The following is a 22,750-nucleotide window of genomic DNA, read 5'->3' as shown; positions in this document are numbered from 1 at the left end:
CCAAGGAAAAAGAAATTTAAAACATATAGGTGCAATGACTTAACAACTGGACTTTTTAAACTGCTTTTATATTTAATAGTTTTATTAGTTTAATATATATTTTTCTTTTTTAAAATTTAATTTATCATATTATATTTTAAAGAAAGAAAATACCATACCTTTTCTGCATCTGGAGGAGAATATTTTTCTAAAATTTCTTGTAAAACAGCATGCTTTTCTTTTTCCTCATCAGATTTCTCTCCAAGGAAATAGAAAGGAATGGGAATTTCCAAATTTTCCTAAATAATCATGCAATGTCAGTTTTTTTCATAAAAGTAAATATAGTTTTAAACAATTATTATTATTATTATTATTATTATTATCTCAAGACCTCATGGAATCAAAGACTCATTTGGGAGGTCCTTTTATCACACACACACACACACACACACACACACACACACACACACACACACACACACACACACACACACACACACACACACACACACACACAGCTCATCATACCATGTCTTAAAGACACTCAAACTCCTTGTAGACGCCACACTCTTCAGATAAGGCATTCCAATCATTTACAACTCTTCATGAAAAACAACCTGCCTCTCACTCTCATACTCACACCATCTTTATATAGTTTCCAGGGATGACCTCTGGTTCTCCCCTGATCTCCCACTATTTTTCTGTAGAACTCCAGCACTGATCCTATAACAACCCATTACCAACTTGTAGGTCGCTATTATATCTACCCTCATCCTCCTGTCCACCAGACTCTGCAAATTACATCTTCTCAATCTTTCCTCATACTCGACATTCCAGAGATCAGAAACTACCTTAGTCAGTCGCCTTTGGACCATTTCCAACATAACTTCATCCTTCTGAAAACCAGGTGACCAAATCTGGGCACAATAGTCCATGTGTGGCCTAATCACAGCCTTACAATGGAACAAGAATCTAACTACTTCTACACGTCAGTGTCCTCCGTATCATTCCCAGAAGCCTTTGTATTTTATTCACAATTTTGGCTATGTGTTCTCTAAATTTCAGATCCCTATCCACTATCACTCCCAGATTTCTTATTTCCTCCACCTCCAACAATATATCCTCACCAAGCATAAATTCTGCATCCCATCTTTGTTTTCCAAATTTTAAACCCTTATATTTTGCAACGTTGAACTCACATCTCCATTTCCGTGCCCAATCACTCAATTTATTCAAGTCTTCTTAAGGCCACAACATCTTCACTATTCTTCATGGTTCATCCCAACTTTGCATCATCTGCAAACAACTGAATATCTCCATCCAAATCTTCACCTATATCGTTAATATACAAGTTAAACAGTAATGGCCCCAAAACAGACCCCTGAGGCACTCCACTAGTGACTTTCCTTTTCATGGATATCACTCCCCCATAGACAACTTGTTGATAACTATCCGACAGTCAGTCTCCAATCCAATGCACTAATCTAATATCCAACCCCCATCTACTCTAGTTTGACTGTCAACTTATCACGAGGTACTCTATCAAAAGCCTTTGCGAAATCTAAGTATATTACTGTGTATCGTTGTCCTCTGTCCAAGGAAGCAGTTACTTTATTATAATAAGTAAGTAGATTACTAAAACATGACCTCCCTTTAGCAAATCCGTAGCGTCCATCAAAGATAATACCATTGTTATCAACCCAACTCTGGATCCTAGTTCTCACAAGCTTCTCCAATAACTAAAACCACAACACCTGACACACAGACAGGTTTATAGTTTGATGCTTGAGTTCAATCACCTCCTTTATGAAGTGGCACAATCTTGCCCTCCTTCCACTCCTTAGGGACTTGACCGAGTGGAAGACTCATATTAAAAAAATATGTCGACACAGGTATCAACTCTCTGGCACATTCCTTCAGAATACGTGGTGATATATTATCAAGTCCCACATCTAGTTTACTCAACTCCCCATACACCTCTTGCTTACTTACAGTCAGTCTCTCCTCCCCATCATCAACTGCTCTCAATCCCTCCATGAAGTCACATTCACAAGATTGAAAGATCTTTATGAACTGCTCATTAAGTATCTCCACCACACGTTCTGCATGAGCTGTCTTTATACCATTTTCTCCAATTAATGTCATGCTTCCATAATCATTCTTTCTTTTGCTGACTACATATCGAAAGAACTCCTTAGGATTCTTTTTAGCTTCATTAGCTAACTGCTGTTCATATCTCTCTTTAGCTACCCTCACCAACCAAGTCACCATCCTTGCCTGGTCTTTGTAGACCTCATGGAATTGGTTATTTCCACTTCTCTTATGCCACCTCCACAATGCCCTTTTTCTCTGTATCGCATGCTTAATCTCTTTATTCATCCATCTCACACCTACCTTATTTAAACTTCTGACCCTTGGAATACATTTAGACATTGCATCTACTAGATAGTTTTTGAAAATGCCCCAAGCTGCATTGATCTCTTTTCTAGCTAACTCCTCATTCCATGCTGCACCTGCAAGCTATCTCCTGAACTCTTCATAATGTCTCCTGAACTCTTAAACAATGCAGACATTTCTATGAAAAAGTGAACACTACCAAGAAGTAACCATCAATGAGATGCATTTTGCTGTCTAAATTCCTTTAAATACTAGAATGATACTTAAATAGCATAATGATAATAATCTCCCTCCATAATGTACCATGTGTCATGGTGGAGGTGTTTGTGTGTTCTGAGGATGTGGAGGGCTATGACATAGTGGCTACCAGCAGGGCCTCCTATGCCAAACAGGCCTTAATAGGTGACAGATCGAGTTTGCCTTATTTCTTTACAAGAAAGAAATCATACATGCCAGATCAGTTGAAGTCTGGGTAAGCAACAACCATGGTTGATGCTATAGCTCCTAACTGCTGGAGCACTAGACAATAAATGAACTATAGGATTTAGCCTCCTTTCAGGGTCATGAGAGAGTGAGGAACTGTAAAGTGATGGAAGAATAATCATGGTTGCTTTTGGTTGAATTTGCAACCAAAGCAACCTTGCTTTGGTTGAGATAGATTTCCTGAATACAAATAATCCAAAGAATGACAAAAAATATCACTTAACTGCTACAGAACAACACATATAATTACAGAACAAATACCGAAGAAAGCCACAGAAAGAAAATCAAAGAAAGAAGATGATGACAACCCCCCCCCCCCCCAAAAGACAAGATTTAGCCCCAATATAGAGAAACACTAACTCGGCAACAGAAACAATTCCTACAAAAACAGCCAGAGAATCAAATCAGCTGATGTCCAGTTGATGTGTAGTTACCAGTCTCAAGACATCTCTTGAGTGGTCTTCCTGGTAGTCTCCGTCCTCTAGGGATGTCAAAGAACCTGCTGAGGTATCCTAGTAATGTTCATTTTGTTTGCAAGCTATAACCATTTTTATCTATATTGCTGATTATACCATATTATAGGTATTATTTGGTTTTCTCATTCTTTGAATGAGATCTTGTAATGTATATCCTGCAGTTCTTAGCATATTCAAGTAGTGAGGCTTATACAATTGTGATTCATAATGATATTACTTCAGGAAGTTACAACATACACTATATATTAATTAATTAGAACTGATTAATAATTCTCATAAATTTTATATCAATTGATGTAAGCCATAGTTCCTCTTACTTCCTGATGGTTCAGGCTTCACTTTCATAGGTAAATATCAGTCTTACTATGGTTGAATTCTGGCATGCTTCTGTACTTCTGCTAGATTATAAACTTGATTAATTATTCTAAGTTATCTATTCTACTTGTGAATTATATTATTAGCATATTTCTTCTTTGCAATTCAGACAATAACCAAGATAGTTGAAGCAGCTTAATAACTCAAGTATTGTATTTTCAATACATATTTTACTATGAACTAGTTCCTTTCCTTCAAAGACTATAGTTTGGTACATGCAGTTGATATTTCCATATTAAGTTTTCAGCAATAAGATTTAAACTGCACAGAATATTGTAATCCCTTTTCATTATTGGCAAGGAGTACTTGATCATCAGCATACTTGATCATCAGAGTACTTGATCATATAACAATGTGTCAAGATAGATGGAATATTTTCATGAACTGTCAATCTCTAATGTCTGATGATATTGTTAATATACACATTAAAGAGTAATGGTTATAAAGGACAGTGTTGTCAGATGCAATGATTTATTGGCATCTGACAAGGATGCAAATTTTCAGTTATCAATTTTACTATTATCAGGATGTATTGTAATTATGATTACTATTACCACTACTACTATTAAGAGGAGAGACCTCCAGGGGGGGGGGGGTTCAGGAACTCACTGAGGGAGGCCACATATCACCCACACCAACTGTCATACCTGTTCTTGAATTCATTTGCATTACCTGCACTTACTGCTTCCAAAGACAATCCATTCCCATCATGCACCACTCTATAAGAGCAAAATCTAGCTCTCACCTTCTTGACTGCATCTATTATTAACTTCCATGGACTTACCATTAAATGAAAAATTCCACCCACTAGTGTCCTGTATAACCCTTTCAAAAGTTTGTAAATCACAATCATATCATCCCCCTCTCTTTGTCCTGTTTGCTAGTATTTGCAATCCACAAATTCTCAATCTGTCTTTATATTCTACATTTCACAATCTTGATGTTATCTTTCAACACTTTACTTTGCATGCTCTTCACTGTATCAGCATCCCCACAGAAACTAGGAGACAAACTTGCACATAATAGTTCAAGTGCAGCTGTATCAAGGCTTTGTAAAATAGGTAAAATGACTTCCTTATCCTCAGTTATCCTCTGAGTTGTATTTGCAATCTTTGCTATATGGTCCTTGAACTTCCTACATGCTAACACTCCAAGATCCCTAGCTTGATCAGTTTCTTCTAACATAATCCCACCAACTGCTGAGTTATGACAGTAATGACTTGTGGTGGAGAGCAAAGATTATTATTATAATTATTATTATTATACAGGCACCTCCATAGAGTCCAAAGACTCATCACAGCAGACCCAATTTATCATACTTCTCCTTAAACCCATTAACAGAAAAAGCACTCACAACTGACTCTGGCAACCTATCCCATTCATTCACAACTCTCCAATGATATGTTAGCAAAAACAGCAAAATGTAAAGAGAAAGCAGTGCAATTTGTGAATGAGTGAAACGAGTTTGTAGGCTGAATGGAACTATAAGAGAGAGAGAGATAGGATGCATTTCATTGGTTTTGGTATGGTTTGTATTATTTGGAGAGGTTACTGCTGAAAAGGAGAGTAATGAGTGCACAGAATGGATCTGAGCAAGTAAGAAGTGATGTGGAAGATCAGAAGAGTAAGAAGGAAGGAATCGAAGTGGTGTTTATGAATGGAGAAGTGAGTAGCATGAGTCTGGAGAATGAGAACAAGTGTGCAAGACAAACAAGGAAACGAGGGAAGGGAAGTCAGGGTGGACAGGGGAACATAGCATGAGAAAGCTCAATATCCATAAATGAAGTGAATGTGTGAATGGACAAGAAAGGAATGGAATGCCTTTAGATGGGGGAAACAGTTGAGTTTGAAGAGAGAGAGAGAGAGAGAGAGAGAGGATGGCATGAAGAAGTCATCTATAATAAATGGAATCCTGTTACATATCCAGAAATGAATTGTTATGTTTGTACACAGATGCTAGGAGCATCAGAAACTAGGAGAATGAAATTGTTGCATTGATTGCGTTCATTCACACACAAATTGTTGGAATAAGTGAGATGTGGTAGGATGAGGATGGCAGCCTGACAGAATAGAGATGAAAGGTATGATATTTTTTGTAAGATAGAAAAGGTAAAAAAAGAAGGTAGAGTACTGTTGATGATAAAAATGGAGTTATGCCCATACAAGGGAGAAATAATGGCAGTAGTTTTGAGACAGCATGGTGTAAGGTAGAGGTGAAGAATGAAATACTTAGTTGGATGGTGCCATAGACCTGGTAATGTGGAGTTCACTGACCATGAAATAAAAAACAAAATTCACATTTGATGTCTATAGATGCTGTATGATCACTCCCGTACCTCATCGGATTTTGGGAATAAAGCCTTCTGCTAGAAGAAGTAGTAGGGTCGCAGATGCCTTTTCCACACAGAGTTAGTAGGACAATCACAAACATCGATGCCCATGGCGGGATTTGAACTTATTTGAACTTATTTGGTTAGCATATCCACTCTCCAGCCAAGGGGCTGGAGAGTGGATATGCTAACCACTTGCCAACCAGGTCAGTGACCATGAAATGTATAAGAAAAACAAGATAGCATATGGAAGTAAAGAAAACAAATTTCTCGAATTTTCAGAGGACAACTACCTGAAGCAGTATGTAGAAGGCACGCAAGAATAGAGCACCTTGGATTGATCATCTCATCAGAGAATGTCATTATATAGGCATCAAATCTCCCTCCAGTTGGTGAAAGTGATGTGACCATGAAGGGATTACTTGGGTGATTGCTAGCCATGCAAGGACTTCTGTGAGGAAAGGGTATATGTAGAGTACAAGGCTGGTGATTATCAAAAGCACAGATGGGATGAAGAGTTGGGTGGAAAGGAGATCAATGCTCCTTGGGTGCTATTCAAGAAATACCTAACAGAAGCAATGTCTAAATGTATTCCAAGGATCAAAAAAAAAAAAAGTTAAATAAGGCAGGCATGAAATGGATGAGTGTAGACAATAAGCATGCAATACAGAGGAAGAAGTCATTATGGAGGAGGCATAAAATGATGGGTAATAATCAGTTCCTTGAGGAGTACAAAGAAGAGGCAAGGAGGGAGATTCATTCAGGTAGCAAAAGGGCAGCATGAGCAGCAGTTGGCTAATGAAGCCAAAAATCTCTAGGGAGTTCTTTTGGTATGTATAGTTAGTTCTTTCATATGCACTTGTTTAATATGAGTATTACACTAGGTTAAGTTCCAAAGAAGTTGAAGGAAGGCAAGATTGTAGTGCTTCATAAGGGAGGCGGCAGAACACAAGCTTCAAATTGTGGGCCAATCAGTGCCAGATGTTATGGCTAAAAGTGTTGGAGAAGTTAGTGAGAACCAGTATCCAGAACTGGGCTGACAATAGTGGTATTATGGATTTGCTAAAGGGAGGTCATGTTTTAGTAATCTGCTTACTTATTACACTATGGTGATAGCAGCATTGGATGTGGGAAATGGATACACAGTAGTATGCTTAGACTTTGATGATACTTAGATGATAAGTTGATAGTCAAACTAGAGTGGATGGAGTTGGATATTAGACTAGCGCAATGGATTGGAGATTGGTTGGTTGTCTGATAGGTATCAACAAGTTATGTATTCCTCTTCCCTCTTCTGGGGAGCAGCCCAGAAGAGGAAAGAAACTAGTGGTGTGACTCGGGGGGGGGGGGATCTGTTTTAAGGCCATTGCTGTTATCTTCCCCAGTATCATTAACATACTGGGGAAGATTTAAATGGGTATATACAGCTGTTTGCAGATGATGCAAAATTTTGATGAACTATGGGTAGTAGAACAGATGCTATGGCCAATGCCCGTTCCCTCAGTCTATTCAAAAAGACTTGAATAGACTCCTCTGGGTCTGGCTTCCACTGACGAGACCTCAATAAAGGTCCAAACCAGTATGGGTAGTAGTGACCCTTCCCATAATGCATAGCATTATACATACCCATAAGGATATGTGCTTTGCATTATGGGATGCTAAGGCAAGTGATGTGAAGTCATTAGCTTCCATATACGAGTTGCCCTAGTCCTGATTATATTTCAGGCGCAAACTTTGTTTGCTTACACTTGGATAAAGGATTAAACCAAGTATATATTTCTTGATATCATTCATTTATAGTATAACCAAGTGGAAAAACTTCCAATAACATCAAGTTTATTTATTTCTTCATATATCTCCTGCTCACTCACAATTAAGCCATCCTCTCCTATATCCTCTACACTTAGGTTTTTTGTGATTTCATCCTTCTCAGGATGAAACACCCTTATAAACTGTTCACTAAATACCTTAACGATGTCTTCTACAGCAGTTACCATTCTACCATTTTCATCCATTAACATCATCTTACTATATTTGGTAATTTCTACAAATACTATAGTTTTGCCGTTCTTACCAACTGAGTCACCTTCCTAATATGTTCTTTATACTCCTCATGCAACTGACTGCTTCCATTATTCATCTTGTGCTGCCCCCCCCCACCTCATAGAATCCTCTTCTTCCAAATTTCATGCTTAATCCCTTTATTCATCCATTTGACACCTACTTTATTCAGTCCTTTGACCCTTTGGAGTATATTTGCATATTGATATTGTTAAATATCTTCTGGTCAGTTACAACATAGCATTTATCTCCCTCCTGCTTAACACCTCATTCTAAGCTATGGCACCAAGCCATCTCTTAAGCTTTTCATAATCACTAGCCTTGTAATTCCACAATCTTTCCTCACAGAAGTCTTCATGTGGCTAGTCAAAATCCACATGAGCACTTAATGATCACTCTCACCAAATGAAGGGGGTTCAAAATCCCAATCACATCGTCTGATAAAATGATCAGATCGAAAACTCTTAATCCTTGTGTGCTCTGTTTCACATACTGTCTGAGATGGATGTCTATCAAGAACTCAAGGAATTCATTTTCCTTATTTCAAAATGTTATCTCTTCGTTTTAATCTGTACTGCCATATATACAGCTGTACATCTATACTGTCATAAATACAGCTGTGGGATTAGATGTGGATTGGAGGATGGAGAAAGGAAAAGAGGGCATCCTTGGGCTGAGAATGAATGCCACTAAGAAGAGGGTGAGATCTAGATTTTTCTCTCATACAGTGGTGCATGACTGGAATGGACTGCCTTTGGAAGTTGTCTGTGCAAGCAGTGTATATGAAGAACAAGTATGATAGCTGGTACATGTAGTATGTGATCTCCTTGGATGAGTCCCTGATATTTTTTGAAGTCTCAGAATGGCACGGGTTTTGCGAGAAGGTGCAAGGATTAAATTAAAGGTCAATGACTTTAATTTAAGTCTCAGCTCTCTAGTAGAATTCCAAGAGAATGGAAAGAGTGCAAAATAATTCACTTCCATAAGGAAGGTTCTAAGACTGCAATAGAAAATTATAAATGAATAGGTATGACAGGCATTGTGGTAAAAGTACTAGAAAAATTGGCTAAAAAAGAGAATTCAAGAATGGATGGATAAAAATATGATACTATATGAGGGGCAATGGAGTCAGTTATGCCTTAGTTATTTACTAACTTTTTTATAATATAGTAATAGCTGGGTAGGATAATGGAAATGGCTGTATGATGATTCTGCTAGATTTCGCAAAGTCATTTGACAGAATACCACATGGAACTCTGTTACACAAATAAGAACAAATGGGGATTGATATGACAGTGGTTATGTGGATAAGAGGGTGGCTGCTGGACAGATATCAAAAAGTGGCATATGGATGGGAAGAATCAAAGCGAAAACAGGTGACTAGTGGTGTTGCACGGTTCAGTGCTGGGACCACTACTGTTCAATTTGTACATAAATGATATAGGTAATAACCTGAAAGGAAATATTCAGTTGTTTGCTGATGATGTGAAATTAGGTAGAGTAATAGTTAATCAAGGTGATGTGGAGAGCTTGCAGGATGATTTAAATAGGCCATCGACAGTATGGGCAAAAGATAATGAGCATCAGTTTAATGGGGAGAAATGTAAAGTTACGCACTTTGGGAAAAATAGATTACATGCCATGTATCACATGGATGGCACTGTACTCCAGGAAATAGATGAAGCTAGAGATTTAGGGGTGGTGGTAGACAGAGTGAAAGCTTAGAGGACATATTGCTAAGGTATCCCATAAGATTACTTGACTATTGAAGAACACATTAACAAGTAGAGATAACGAAATTATTCCTCTTTATAAGGCCTTGATACATCCACATCTGGATTACTATGCTCAGATCTGGTCTTCTGGGTTAGTTAGGATGAGGAAATGGTGGAGAAGATTCAAAGGCAAGTGATCAAGATTGTGAGTGGTCTATGGAATATTCCATATGAGGATAGATTGAGGGCGTGAAGTTGATTCATAGGAGGAAAAGAGGGGATATGATAGAAACATTTAAGTTGCTTAAAGGGTTTTATTATAGCATTGATGCAGGGAAAATGTTTCAGCACCTGGCTAGAGGGGCCAGAACAAAAGGTCATCTCTAGAAGTTGAATAAAGGTGTGGTTAGTAGGGATGTGAGGACTAGATGTTTTGCTTGGAAGTTGTGAATGAGTGAAATGGGTTGCCAGAGTCAGTTGTGAGTGTTCTGTCTGTTAATGGGTTCAAGGAGAGGTATGATAGATTGTGTGGATAGTTTGGGTCTTCTGCAATGAGTCTTTGAACTCCATGGAGGTGCCCGTACAATAATAATAATAATACTAATAATACTAATAATATATTTATATATTTCATTTCATCTGCTGCTGAAATGATCCAATTTAAAAGTCTTGATCCTTCTGTGTCCTCTTTCACATACTGCCTGAGATAGTTCAATCTCAAGAAATCAAGACATTCATTTTCCTTATTCCAAAATGTTATCTTTTCATTCCAACCCATACTGCTATAATTAAAATCACCCATAATAATTACCTTTCCCTTGTTCACTAATCCAAGTTGCTTATATATTTCTTCATCACCATCCTCCACATGCCCTGGCCTATAGCAACATCCAACTAAATATCTCTTCATGTCAACCATTACCTAACATCATACTGAATCAAAATCACTGCCACTATTTACATCTGGCATTTCCATTTTGAGTGGACATAATTCACCTTCTGTCATCAATAACACCCCCCCCCTCCCTTCTGTCCTTTCTATCCTAATGGAAAACATCACACACTTTCATTTCTATTCCCATCAGGATATCATTATTATCCAACCATGTTTTGCATATTCCAGCAATTTTTGGGCGAGTAAACTCTTAGTGAATACTAAATAAATGGCCATCCAAATGTTTCACAATTATCTATATTATGATTGCTTTTTTAACCCAAATTGAAAGTATAAAATAAGAAATAAAACATAAAATAATAAAATATATCCAATTATTAATTTTTAAGGGATTCAATTTTTGTTGCCCTCAAAACTCTTCCCCCTTAGTTGCTTGGTGGGCTACACCAGACCTAGATCTTACTGCTGAATACAGTTTAAAAAACTAAATGCCCTGGTTCGATCTAAGGAATATTTTGTCAGAAAGGGTACTGCATCATTAAAATAAACTTCTAGAAAGTCTACTCCAATAATATAGAACCTTGAGTACTGTGGAGTTGCACATCCTAGAAATTAAAGACACTCCTGTATGTATACAAATGACAATAATTTGTTATCACTGGATTCCTAGTTTTTTGGTGCACTTTCTTGCCGATGATTAATATACAATATTATCAAGGGCATTTAACATTTAAGAATTCTGATAGTTTTGTATCTTCACTGGACTAAATATTTAAGGGATTCAATTTTTGTTGCCCTCAAAACTCTCCCCCCCCCTTTCCTGGGGAATTGCATCAGCTGCATAGTAGGTTACACCAGCCCTAGATCATTGATGAGGATAGAGATCTTGGAGTGTTAGTAGATAGTAAGTTGAAGTTCAGGGGGACCATAGAGCAAAGATTGCAAGTACAACCCAAAAGATAAATGCAATGCTGAAATAAACATTCACATATAAGGAAGCCTCTTTACAAGGCCTTGATAAGACCTCACTTGGATTATTGTGCACAGGTCTGGTCTTCTGGTTTCCATTGTGATTCTGATATAGTGAAAAGAAAGAGCGAGAGAGAGAGAGAGAGAGAGAGAGAGAGAGAGAGAGAGTGCAAAGGAGAGTGTTAAAAATGATATCAGGATTGTGGAATACTGCTTATGAAGACGGATTGAGAATTTGTAGACTGCAGACTAGCAAACAAGAGAAAGAGGAGTGATATGAAAGGGGTCATACAGGATTTGAGTTGATTGGAATTTTTCAATTTATGAAAAACAGAAGATATTCATATGAGCTGTATTCGTGCCTGCGCATCCATTGTAAAAAATGTGAATACAAGGATATACAGCAATCCCTCGATTAATGTCCCTAATTGCATTCTTTAAAACAGGCGCATTAATTGAAAATGCACTAATTGAATATAATAACCTATGGGAAAATGTATAATTCATTCCTAGATTTCTTTTTTGTCCTTTAATTTTTTTATAAAAGAATTAGGGTATGTCTCAGGGCCTAGTTAACAGAAAACCATGAAGCTGAAAGACAATAAAACATATTCAGAATATAAATTTATTATTCTGCTTCTTAACAAAGAATTGAGCTAATGTAGTTTGGCGGGCATTTTGTTTCTTTTTTTCATACAACTGACGTTATGGACCTATTGCCTCTTCTGTAAATTTTACTGGTTCTCTCTTCACCAGGATCAGTCTCTCAGCATTGCTGCTTAAAAACTTTGATCGTACGACAAAATATTTTCAAATTGTTTCTGTGAAACCTTTTTGGGCTTGGCAGTGATTAAATTTTCTTCATATTCTTTGGGATCTTCCTGCTGTGCATCTAAATTTAGCAAGTCAAAATCACTTGACTTCTCAAAATGAGATTTAATTAATTTAGATTCATTTGAAAAGCCTCTAAAATCATTTGTACAATGAGGAAGAATGTGTGCTTCCAAAACGGCTTGCATATTGCTAGCAGTAATTTCATTCGACTTTGCGACTTTATAACCAGGCTGAGATTTCTCTGATTTGACTAGAAAAGTCTTGGAAGGCATTTGCTTCCAAAAAAAGGCTGGTTTCATTGACATTAAATATTTGTTGATCACAATAGTCCTCTTCTTACATGATTTTCTTCAAAATCTCTGGATATCTCCTTATCTGCACTTGCAGCTTCGCCTGTGATTAGAACATTATGTAGGCTATTTCGCTTTCTGAAACGCTCAAATCACCCAGCACTAATGTGGAATTCTTCTTTTCCATCATTGATAGCCCTTTCTTTCTAGGTTACAAAGAGACAATGCTTTTGATTTAATAAGGCCAGTGTTTAGCATTATCCGTTTTGGTTACAATCTTCGATCCATGTAGAAAGAAGTCTCTCTAATTCGATCATTATAATACTTTGGTTTTGAGTGCATGCATGATGAACTTGAAGCAGCCTTGCCTTTCTCTTTGTATTCAGCAGTTGACTCACCCATTTTTGTGTTCTTGTCCTATCTTTGCTCTGGACTCGCCTGTTCATTTTTCTTTATTATTTCAAGTTTTTCTTCCAATCAGATTACTTTTCGAATAATTTTCACACTTCTATTTTTTGCTCACTAATTCTTTTACTCATGATTAAAGGTTAGGAAAATAATTTAAAATAAAAAAAGTAAGGAAAACAATTGCACGAGATATAATCAGCAAAATGCTATGTAAAGCAGATGACATAAATTTTGGCCATAAATTTGGAACATAGTGTACATGGAAATAGTGTGGTATGCCATTAAAAAATAACTTTGTAAAATGTTTCAAATCGGTAACTAAATTATTTCATCTTTTTATGGTTAACAAATAATTAGCCATAAAAATGTATAGATCGAAAATTTTTTAAATCTGTAACATTTATTTTTAAGATGTATATAGGTGCACTAATTGAATTTGGGTATCGAAAAAAATGATGCACTAATCGGGGGTGCATTAATCGAGGGATTGCTGTACTAAAACTGTAATTCTATGATGGGGGGAAGGACAAGGGCATACTTGGAAGCTGAGAATGAATGCAGCTAAGAAGAGGATGAGGGCTAGATTTTTCTCTCATAAGATGATGCGTGATTGGAATGGATTGCCATTGGATGTTGTGAGTGCAAGCAGTGTAAATGTATTCAAGAATAAGTATGATAGCTAGTACACGTGGCTATCATGCCTGGCTTCACTCAATGAGTCCCTAACTCCCTGGAACTCTATCGTAATAATAATAATATCAATATAACGTTTCTTGCAGATACTTTTCAAAATTGTTGTCTAGTCTGTACCTCAAGTCACATCTACTTAATTTAGAAGTTATTAACGTATAAATCCGCCAGTCAAATTTATGATACAATAAATAAAAATAAAAACAAACACACATACAAGACCATGCATAATATAATTATCATTGTAAGCTATAATCTTATTATTTATAAAAAAATAATATTTACTCACAGGTGCAAGCTTCTTTTCAAGAAGAAGATCATCTAAGTAGTGAAAATCTGAAAATTCCAGTGTTACCATTTCTCCTTTAAGCTCTAAGATACGTCCTATGGTGCCATCAAGAAGTTTTCGAACAACATGCCTTTTTTGTGGATGTAGCATCTGATCATAACAGTCTTGTAATACTCGTGATATTTTAATATATTCAAGATAAAGCAGTGCTACTTTTCTGAATGCTACATGGTAATCCTATTAAAAAAATAAAACATTTCTGAAAGAGTAAGAAAGAAAGAAACTATAAAAATAAAATGTAGTTGTGAAAAACAGAAGATATTCATATGAACTATATTCATGTCTGCACATCCATTGTAACAATGAATACAAGGATATACTAAAACTGTAATTCTATGCAGTCAACAGTAGAACATGGAAATAAACTGCATTCCCCCCCCCCCCCATTCCTCACTCATCAGATAAGGAAGGAGATGAATTTATTTAATGAGTTATTGCATTGGGTGTGCCACAGAGGTCTGGTTTGTACTACTATTCAACTTATTTGTTAATGATATTTCATGTTGACTTACACAGAATTACTATTATTATTCATGGAATCCAAAGACTCACCATGGAAGGTCCACAATAACCATTATTCATCCAATACCTAAAATAGCAAAAATATTGAATGGGAGTAGTCAATTCAGAAAGTAAAGGTGGGTAGGGAACTAAAGGGATGCTGCAGTTTCTATATACTAATGCCAGAAGTATCAGGAAGAGGGAGGACTTTTTGGCATTTGGCTAGTGCAACCTTGCCAAAAGTTATAGGCATTAGTGAGACTTGGCTAACAGCAGATGATGTAGTTACAGTGATTGAATGTGAAGGGTTTAGTATTTTCAGGGAAGATAGAGAAGACAGGATGGGTGAAGGAGTACTGCTAATGATAGCAGATGAATTGCAATCAAAAAGAATAGCAGATAGGCAGGAGGGTGGGTGTTCGTTTGAAGCAATTTGGTGTGAAATTGAGGCCATTAAGATAAAATATACACTTTATTGTTGTTGCTATAGGCCAGGGAATTTTAAAGATGATCTGGAAGACATGCATTGCCAAATTAGTACAATGAGAACAGGTTGAGTGATAATTATAGGAGACTTCAACTATGGAGATATAGACTGGAAGGAAAAAAAAAAAATCACATGGCAGGAAGGAAATAGGATTTATACACCTGCTAAGAGATAATTACTTAAGGAAGCATGTGATGGAGAGGACTATGGATTGGAGAGTATTGAACCTGGTCATAGAATCAGAAGAGCTATCCATAACCAAGGTGACAGTAATGCCTCCAATTTGTGAAAGGTCTTGACTTGGGAGATTGTAAAACATGAGGAATAGTCTATCAAGGGTATTTGTGAGACTACAAAGCATGTGATTATGACATGCTTAGGAAGAAGCTTAAATCTGTACCATGGCATAAAACACTGCAGGGTAAGGATGTTAGTAGTGCATGGGATATAGTTAAGCATCATCTAGAGGAAGTAGTATTAAATTAAATATCTAGGGTAAGGAGGGTTAATCGGATATCAGTTAGATGGATGAGTAATATCATTAAGTGCAAGCTGCAGAAGAAGAAAATGCTGTGAAGGGTATATAAAGAGAAAGGTGACCAGCAAGCTCATAAATAGTACAAGAAAGATGATCAGTATGGAAAGGAAGGCAAAATCAGATTAAGAGAAGAATCTAGTTGAGCTGGCCAAAAGAAATCCCAAAGAGTTCGTTTGTTATGTGGCTTGCAAAGTGGTCACTCAGTAACTAAACTAATTTATCTGCTTCTGTCTACTGGTAACAATCATCACTCATTAAGATTAATGATTGTTACCAGTAGACAGAAGCAGATAAATTAGTTTAGTTACTGAGTGACCACTTTGCAAGGATATATCATCATAGTGAGGTTACTGCTTTAACCTATATGACAGACACTAGTGTGGGAATAGATGTGGATGAATCGGAGGTTCTTAGGCTATTGCAGAATCTCAATCTAAATACAACTGTGGGATTAGATGGGATATCATCTAGGGTTTTGCGAGAATGTGCAAGGGAACTGGCAATGCCTTTTACTAGGCTCTTTAAGTCTCAGCTCTTGTAGAGTTCCAAGGGAGTGGAAAGAAGGCAAAATAATTCCTTTGTATAGGATAGGTTCTAGGACTGCAGTAGCAAATTATAGACCAATCAGTATCTCTGGTGTGGTGTGGTGATAAAAGAACTAGAAAAATTGGTCAAAAAGAGAATTCAAGAATGGATAGATAAAAATATGATACTGTATGAGGGTCAACATGGCTTTGTGAAGGGTTGGTCATGTCTTATAATAGAGTAACAGCTGAGTTGGATAAAGGAAATGACTACACGATGATTTGACTGGATTTTGCAAAGTCATTTGACAGAATACCACATGGAAATCTGTTACACAAATTAGATCACATGGGGATGGATATAGCACTGGTTGTGGATAAGAGGGTGGATGTGACTAGTGGCATGCAGGTGACTAGCAGTGTGGCTCAAGGTTCACCATTAATTAAATAGTAATGGTCACAGCTTAATTTGTACACAAATGATATAGGAAATGACTTAAAATTAAATATTCAGTTGTTTGCTGATGATTTGAAATTAGGTAGAGTAATAGTTAATCAAGGTGATGTGGAGAGCTTGCAGGATGATTTAAATAGGCCGCCAACAGTATGGGCAAAAGTTAATGGGTGCCAGCTTCATGTGGAGAAATGTAAAGTTATGCATTTTGGGATAAATAGATTACAAGCTATGTATCACAATGATGCACTGCTCTAGGAAACAGATGAAGTTAGAGATTTATGGGTGGTTGTGGAAGTGAACTGAAGTTTAGAGGACATACTGTTAAGGTTGCTAAGGTAGCCTATAAAATTATTGGCTATTGAAGAACACATTAACAACTAGAGATAAGGAAGTTGTTATTCCTCTTTATAAGGCCTTGATAGGATGACATCTGAATTACTGTGATCAGGTCTAGTCCCATGAGTTTCTTGGGGATAAGGAAACATTGGAGGATTGAGAGGTGAGTGGCCTGTGGAATGTTCCACATGAAAATATATTGAGGGCATGTAGATTGCAAAAGTTGGTTAATAGGAGAAAAAAGAGGGGATATCATAGCAACATTCAATGGGTTTGCTTCATGTATTTAATGGGTTTTATAGAATAGATGCAGGAGAAATGTTTCAGCACTTAGTTCGAGGGACCAGAACAAGCAGTCATCACTAAAAGTTGAATAAAGGTATGGTTAGTAGGGGAGCGAGGACTAGATTTTCTGCTTCGAGAGATATGAATGAACGGAATGGGTTGCCAGAGTCGATTCTGAGTGCTTTGTCTATTAATGGGTTCAAGGAGAGGTATGATAAATTATGTGCAGGGCCTGCTCAGATGTTGGTTTTTCAGACCTCAGACAGAGGTCCCATGCTCAGAGGGGCCCCCACACTTTCAAATTTCTAAGAAAATTTGATAATAGAATTTTTGATGTTTCAGAGATGTATTGATATGGGAAATATTTTAATTAAATTTATATTGATTCCTTGTCCTTTTATCATTGTTAGTACCCGGTACTGGCAATCATAAATGGTGCCGGTGTCCCTTTTCTATATCCCCTTTTCCTATTCTCCATGAGGTTTTGCAAATTGCATTTAGAGAGAGTAAGCAGAAAGCAGCAAAAGTTCCACTTTTGCTGCTTTCTGCTTACTCTCTCTCTCTCTCTCTCTCTCTCCTGGAAAGAGAGAGAAAAAAAAAAAACTAGGCCTTGTGGATCCTCTCATTTATTGTGTCTCTAATAATGGAATCTCCATACATACTGTCCAGTCATTCATCATCTCTTTTTTTCTGCTTTCCTTCATTCTATCCTTTCCTACTTTTTCATTCCTATCTACAAAATTTCTAATCTCACTGGTCATATTTTTAATCTCATTTCTCATTCTGATCAACTCATCTTTCAAGACTTGCATCCTAGCAATAAAGCTCCAACTTAGTTTGTCAATATTTTTTTTTTGTTTCATCATTCATCCTTTCATTTGCATCCACAGTGCCACACACTTTCATCAACTAGGCTTTCTTCCATTTTCACAGTTTTTCTTGTTTTGTTTCATGATTGATACAGCCATATGCAATTAGTCTCACTTTCATTCCTTTAGTCAGTTTCAAATTTACCAATAACTCATAGTCCAATAGATATCATATTTTTGTCATACATCTCTCATCTCCTGTTCAGTTTCTCTCTCTCTCTCTCTCTCCAAAAACACACATTCTCCACATTATGCCATATATACATGCTACACTCATGACAATGAACTATTCTTGAACGTGTGGACAGACTTATGTGTTCGTCGAACATGTTGTTTATTATTTTAACGGTATAATAGAACACAGAAACTAAGTAAATAATTAATTTATTAACTTGATGCTGATATTTCGCTGGTATTATAACCAGCATCTTCAGAGCACAAAAACACTGTTTGTCACAATACGCGAGACTAAAACAACATGGTGTACTTAAACAAAATTGTAGCAGCAACACAAAGACTAGAGTCCTGAATTTGGCGCCCTCTATCTGAGAAAAAAAAAAAAAAAAAACGCTATCATATATTACTAGAGTCCTAGAAAAGTGCTAGTTTTTTCTTAATATGACTGTCTCCCAGATCTTCGGCAAGTTAATACAGCCATATTTGTTGAGATTTGGAGTGTGTTTTAGGGCTTCTGTCGCCTCTAAGAACAATCTCTCTGATTTATATGGGTTTCTGTGTAGTACTTTTGTGTTTTTCCAGTTGATCCTGTGTGCAGGGGTATCCAGAGCATGTCTGCTAGGCCCGACTTCCCATAATGATAATTCCGGACGTATCGTTTATGTTCGCTGATGCGGATATTCACAGTTCTTCCTGTTTGACCGTAGTAGGCTTGATTGCATGAGCAGGGTACTTGGTAGACTCCTGGATGTGATAAAGGAGGAATGCTGTCCTTGGGTGAGCGGATGAGGGTGGCTAATTTGCTACATGGTCTGAATGTAGTGCGTAGTTTATGTTTATTGAGAATTCTTGAGATCTTTTCGGATGTGCTTTTAATGTAAGGGATGGTGACTATTTTGTTGTAGTTCTCTGTGGTGGATGGTGGGAGGGGTTTCTTAGGAGTGTTTAGTATTTTGTTAATTTTTTGTGGATTGTAGCCGTTGGCCAAGAAGGTGTGGCGTAAGTGAGTCAGTTCAGCAGTAAGGGCCTTGTCATTTGAACAGATTGCTCTCGCTCTATGGGTTAGCGTTTTTAATATGCCATATTGTTGAGAAGGATGATGGTGTGATTGTTTGTGTAAGTATCTGCCTGTATGTGTGGGTTTTCTGAAAACTGAAAATGATATCCAGGAAGGGCAGACAGTTGTTGGCTTCCAGTTCCATAGTACTATTCTTGAAAAATTCAAACTGCTAATTACATTTCATTTGGCTAGGCATAGTGCACAGATCTCATTCATACTGCCATTATTCACTGCAAGCTTTAAAAATTAGTAAAAGTAACATTTGTATCAAACATGAAAATATCCACAATCATGTAGTTATGCTAAGCTACCTTTGTTACATACATGCTACGCTTATGACAGTAAACTATTCTTAAAAAATTCAAACTGTTAATAACATTTCATTTTCACGATGCACAGATTATTATTATTATTATTATTATTTAGGCCTCCAAGGAGTCAAAAGACTCTTCGTGAGAGGTTCTTCCTAGGAAACATGTCTATCAAGACTCATCGTGGGAGGTCTCTCCTAGGAAACACAAAGTCTATCATACCACCCCTTCAACTCATTGACCATTCTCGCTCTCACCACTCTATCAGGCAATGCAATCCACGGTTCAACCACCCTCCATGCAAAGAAACCACTCCTCATCCTCTTGCTCACAGTTTCCTTTTGTAACTTCCAGGGATGGCCCCTTGTCATCACTCCTTCTCGCTGTTCAACCAAGCAAAAGAACTCAGTGTCAAACCTGTAACCACCTCTCAATAGTTTAAAAGTCTTAATCATATCACCTCTCCTTCTTCTATCTACCAAACTCTGCAGTCCATTACATTCCCTCAGCCGATCCTCATAACTAACATTGTACAGTCCTGAAACTGTCTTTGCTATCTGTCTTTGTACCTTTCCACAGTTAATTTATCCCCTTTAAAGCCTGGGGACCAAATCTGAGAACAATAGTCTAAGCATGGTCTGATCAGGGTCTTATACAACAGAATGATAACTCTTTTATCTCTGCAGGTCAGCATCCTTCTCATTATTGCAGCAATCCTCTGTGTATCTTCACCACCTTTGCAATATGTTACTTGAATTTCAGGTTTCTATCAATCATCAACCCCCAGTTCTCTTGTCTCTCCTACTTCCTCCAGTATATCTCCTCCAAGAGGGTATGCAGCATCCTGTTACATCGTCGTTTTCTTAAATATTTTACCTCTATTGTTTTCCTTGTGCCTACTGAGATCTGGCTTCTAAACTGACTTTTTGGGGGTCGTTTCTCTCTTCGAACTCTGACAAAATTTATTTGTTAATGCTGCACCAGTCAGAACTCTAGGATAGAAATTCTTATCCGAAGAAACTTTCCCAGAATTCAAGTAACTTATATAGATTAAGTAGCCAGGTAGATTGAGTTCTCAGTATACAGTCATGGCCTTGACAATCTTAAATTCCCTTTTTTTCCTCTAAACATAGGTTTGATATTTTTATGAGTGGTAAAATTCAATCTCTTACTCAGACAAATTCAGGTATACATGGGAAAACACATTTATTATTTATCTAAGAACATTACAATTTAAACAACACATATATTCAAGCAAATCAAGGTTAATACTAAAATACAAGTAAAGCAGGGTAATAATAATCATACAGACTGGCTATTCAAATACACTCATGAGAATCTTGTGTTCATCTATATCACAAACATGGATGTCGGTATTAAACTAGATTACTGCTGGTAACGACCCATACACATTAAACTTAGTCTAGACAACTTATGAACATAGACTACCAGTCCAGTTCGACTAACATAACACACAAAACTGTCTCAAAAATCTCTCTTTCTTCTTTTCTAAACTCTGTCTGTTTTACACCTTCGTCACCAATAGATAACACATAAAAAGGAAGATTTGTACATTACCACCTTGTTAGATGATTTCTTGATCCTTCCATCTGTTCTTTGTTATAGATTGTCCCTCTGTACGATGGATTGCCACCACGTGGGAGTCACGTGCTCATCACGAATTTGCCACTTGTTTCTTTTGGGCTTATGAACTTTTCGCATTGCCACTTCTAACATGATTTACCTTCAAAGGACTCCTTCGCTGCTTTCTCATCAGTTTAGATCCACGCCGATGGTCTAAAACTCGAACACTGCCGTCATCTCATGTTATACTTTCTTCGACTTGCATCGCTCAGCAATGGGAACACGTTGTGGCTTTGCCGTCTTTACATGTCTTGTCAGATACCAGGCATGCTGATCCACTTGGGAACTTCGAGCAGGAGACCCATGGGGAGGGCACATGCGACCAAGGAATACCACAGGAACCAGGAGAAAAATGTAAAAGAAAGCAAAAGGAAGTCCTCTCTCAACGATGTGAATCTGTTTTAAAACCCCTTATAGGGACTCTTTCCGCACTCCAAACTTGTCTACGATGCTCTCCCATTTGCTGTCACCAAGTGACGTCACCTCCTTGCTGTATGCGCATCACTTTTTTCGGTGAACACGAATTTCTTGCACTTTCCACAAATGACTACTCATCACTCGTTACGTCATCTTTGGTGGTCAAACTGCAACCTTTGAACTTTCTTTTGCACGATGATACACGACTTTATACATGGCATATTTTAACATTGATTTTTTTTGACAAATTAAGATTCCATCTATTATAGACAAATAATCTTAAACATAGTAATTTAATATTTATTTCCTCCTTCAATTTCATTTTAATTTAAGATTCAACTTCTCCTTTTATATTTTAATTCCTTTTTAAGCAAAGTTAATATCTGCATCTTCACATATTATGTCTGGTTTGCCAAGAGTACAAAAGTGCTTTTGCTTGATACTGTTCTCTTGCTAAATCTTGAATGGAGCAGTTCTATTCTTGATAGAGCCATCATTTAAGATCTAACAGTCCCATCAATGTGTCCCAAACCTCAAGACCTTACATTTTGCTGCATTAAACCGACACACCCATTCATTTGTCCATCTGTCTAGCTTATTTAAATCCTCTTGCATGACTACCACATCATCCGCAAACAACTGAATATCCCTCTGCAATCCATTGATAATGTCATTGATATAAAGGTTAAACAATATAAGTCCCATTACTGAGCCCTGTGAGACCCCATTTGTAACCTTTGCCTCCTTGAAACAGCCTCACTATACACAACTCTCTGATACCTATCGGACAGCCAATTCTGAATCCAGTTGACCAACCTGACATCCAAACCCATGTGCTGTAACTTAAATATCAGCTTATCATGTTGCACCCTGTCAAATGCCTTTGCTAAATC

The 22,750-nt window shown here is 37.2% G+C and overlaps 1 protein-coding gene across 3 annotated transcripts in view; it reads right to left on the bottom strand.

Annotated features, from left to right (window-relative positions):
• Window positions 1-22,750, bottom strand: part of LOC150108341 (dynein regulatory complex subunit 11-like) — a 455,807-nt gene that overhangs the window by 368,699 nt on the left and 64,358 nt on the right. For all 3 annotated transcript variants that reach the window (XM_090390703.1, XM_090390704.1, XM_090390705.1), the window contains exons 3-4: window positions 14,192-14,428; window positions 159-278 (exon numbers count right to left, since the gene is read on the bottom strand). In XM_090390703.1, the coding sequence (XP_090246829.1) occupies window positions 159-278; window positions 14,192-14,341 (270 nt within the window). In that variant the 5' untranslated portion in view covers window positions 14,342-14,428. The remainder of the gene's footprint in view (window positions 1-158; window positions 279-14,191; window positions 14,429-22,750) is intronic.

This window comes from Typopeltis vanoorti, chromosome 3 (genome assembly GCF_054136105.1).
Source record: "Typopeltis vanoorti isolate ZY-2024b chromosome 3, IOZ_Tvanoo_1.0, whole genome shotgun sequence".
Classification (NCBI taxonomy): Eukaryota; Metazoa; Arthropoda; class Arachnida; order Uropygi; family Thelyphonidae; genus Typopeltis; species Typopeltis vanoorti.
Note: the sequence above shows the minus strand (reverse complement) of the source record. Positions and strands in the feature narration are given on the sequence as shown.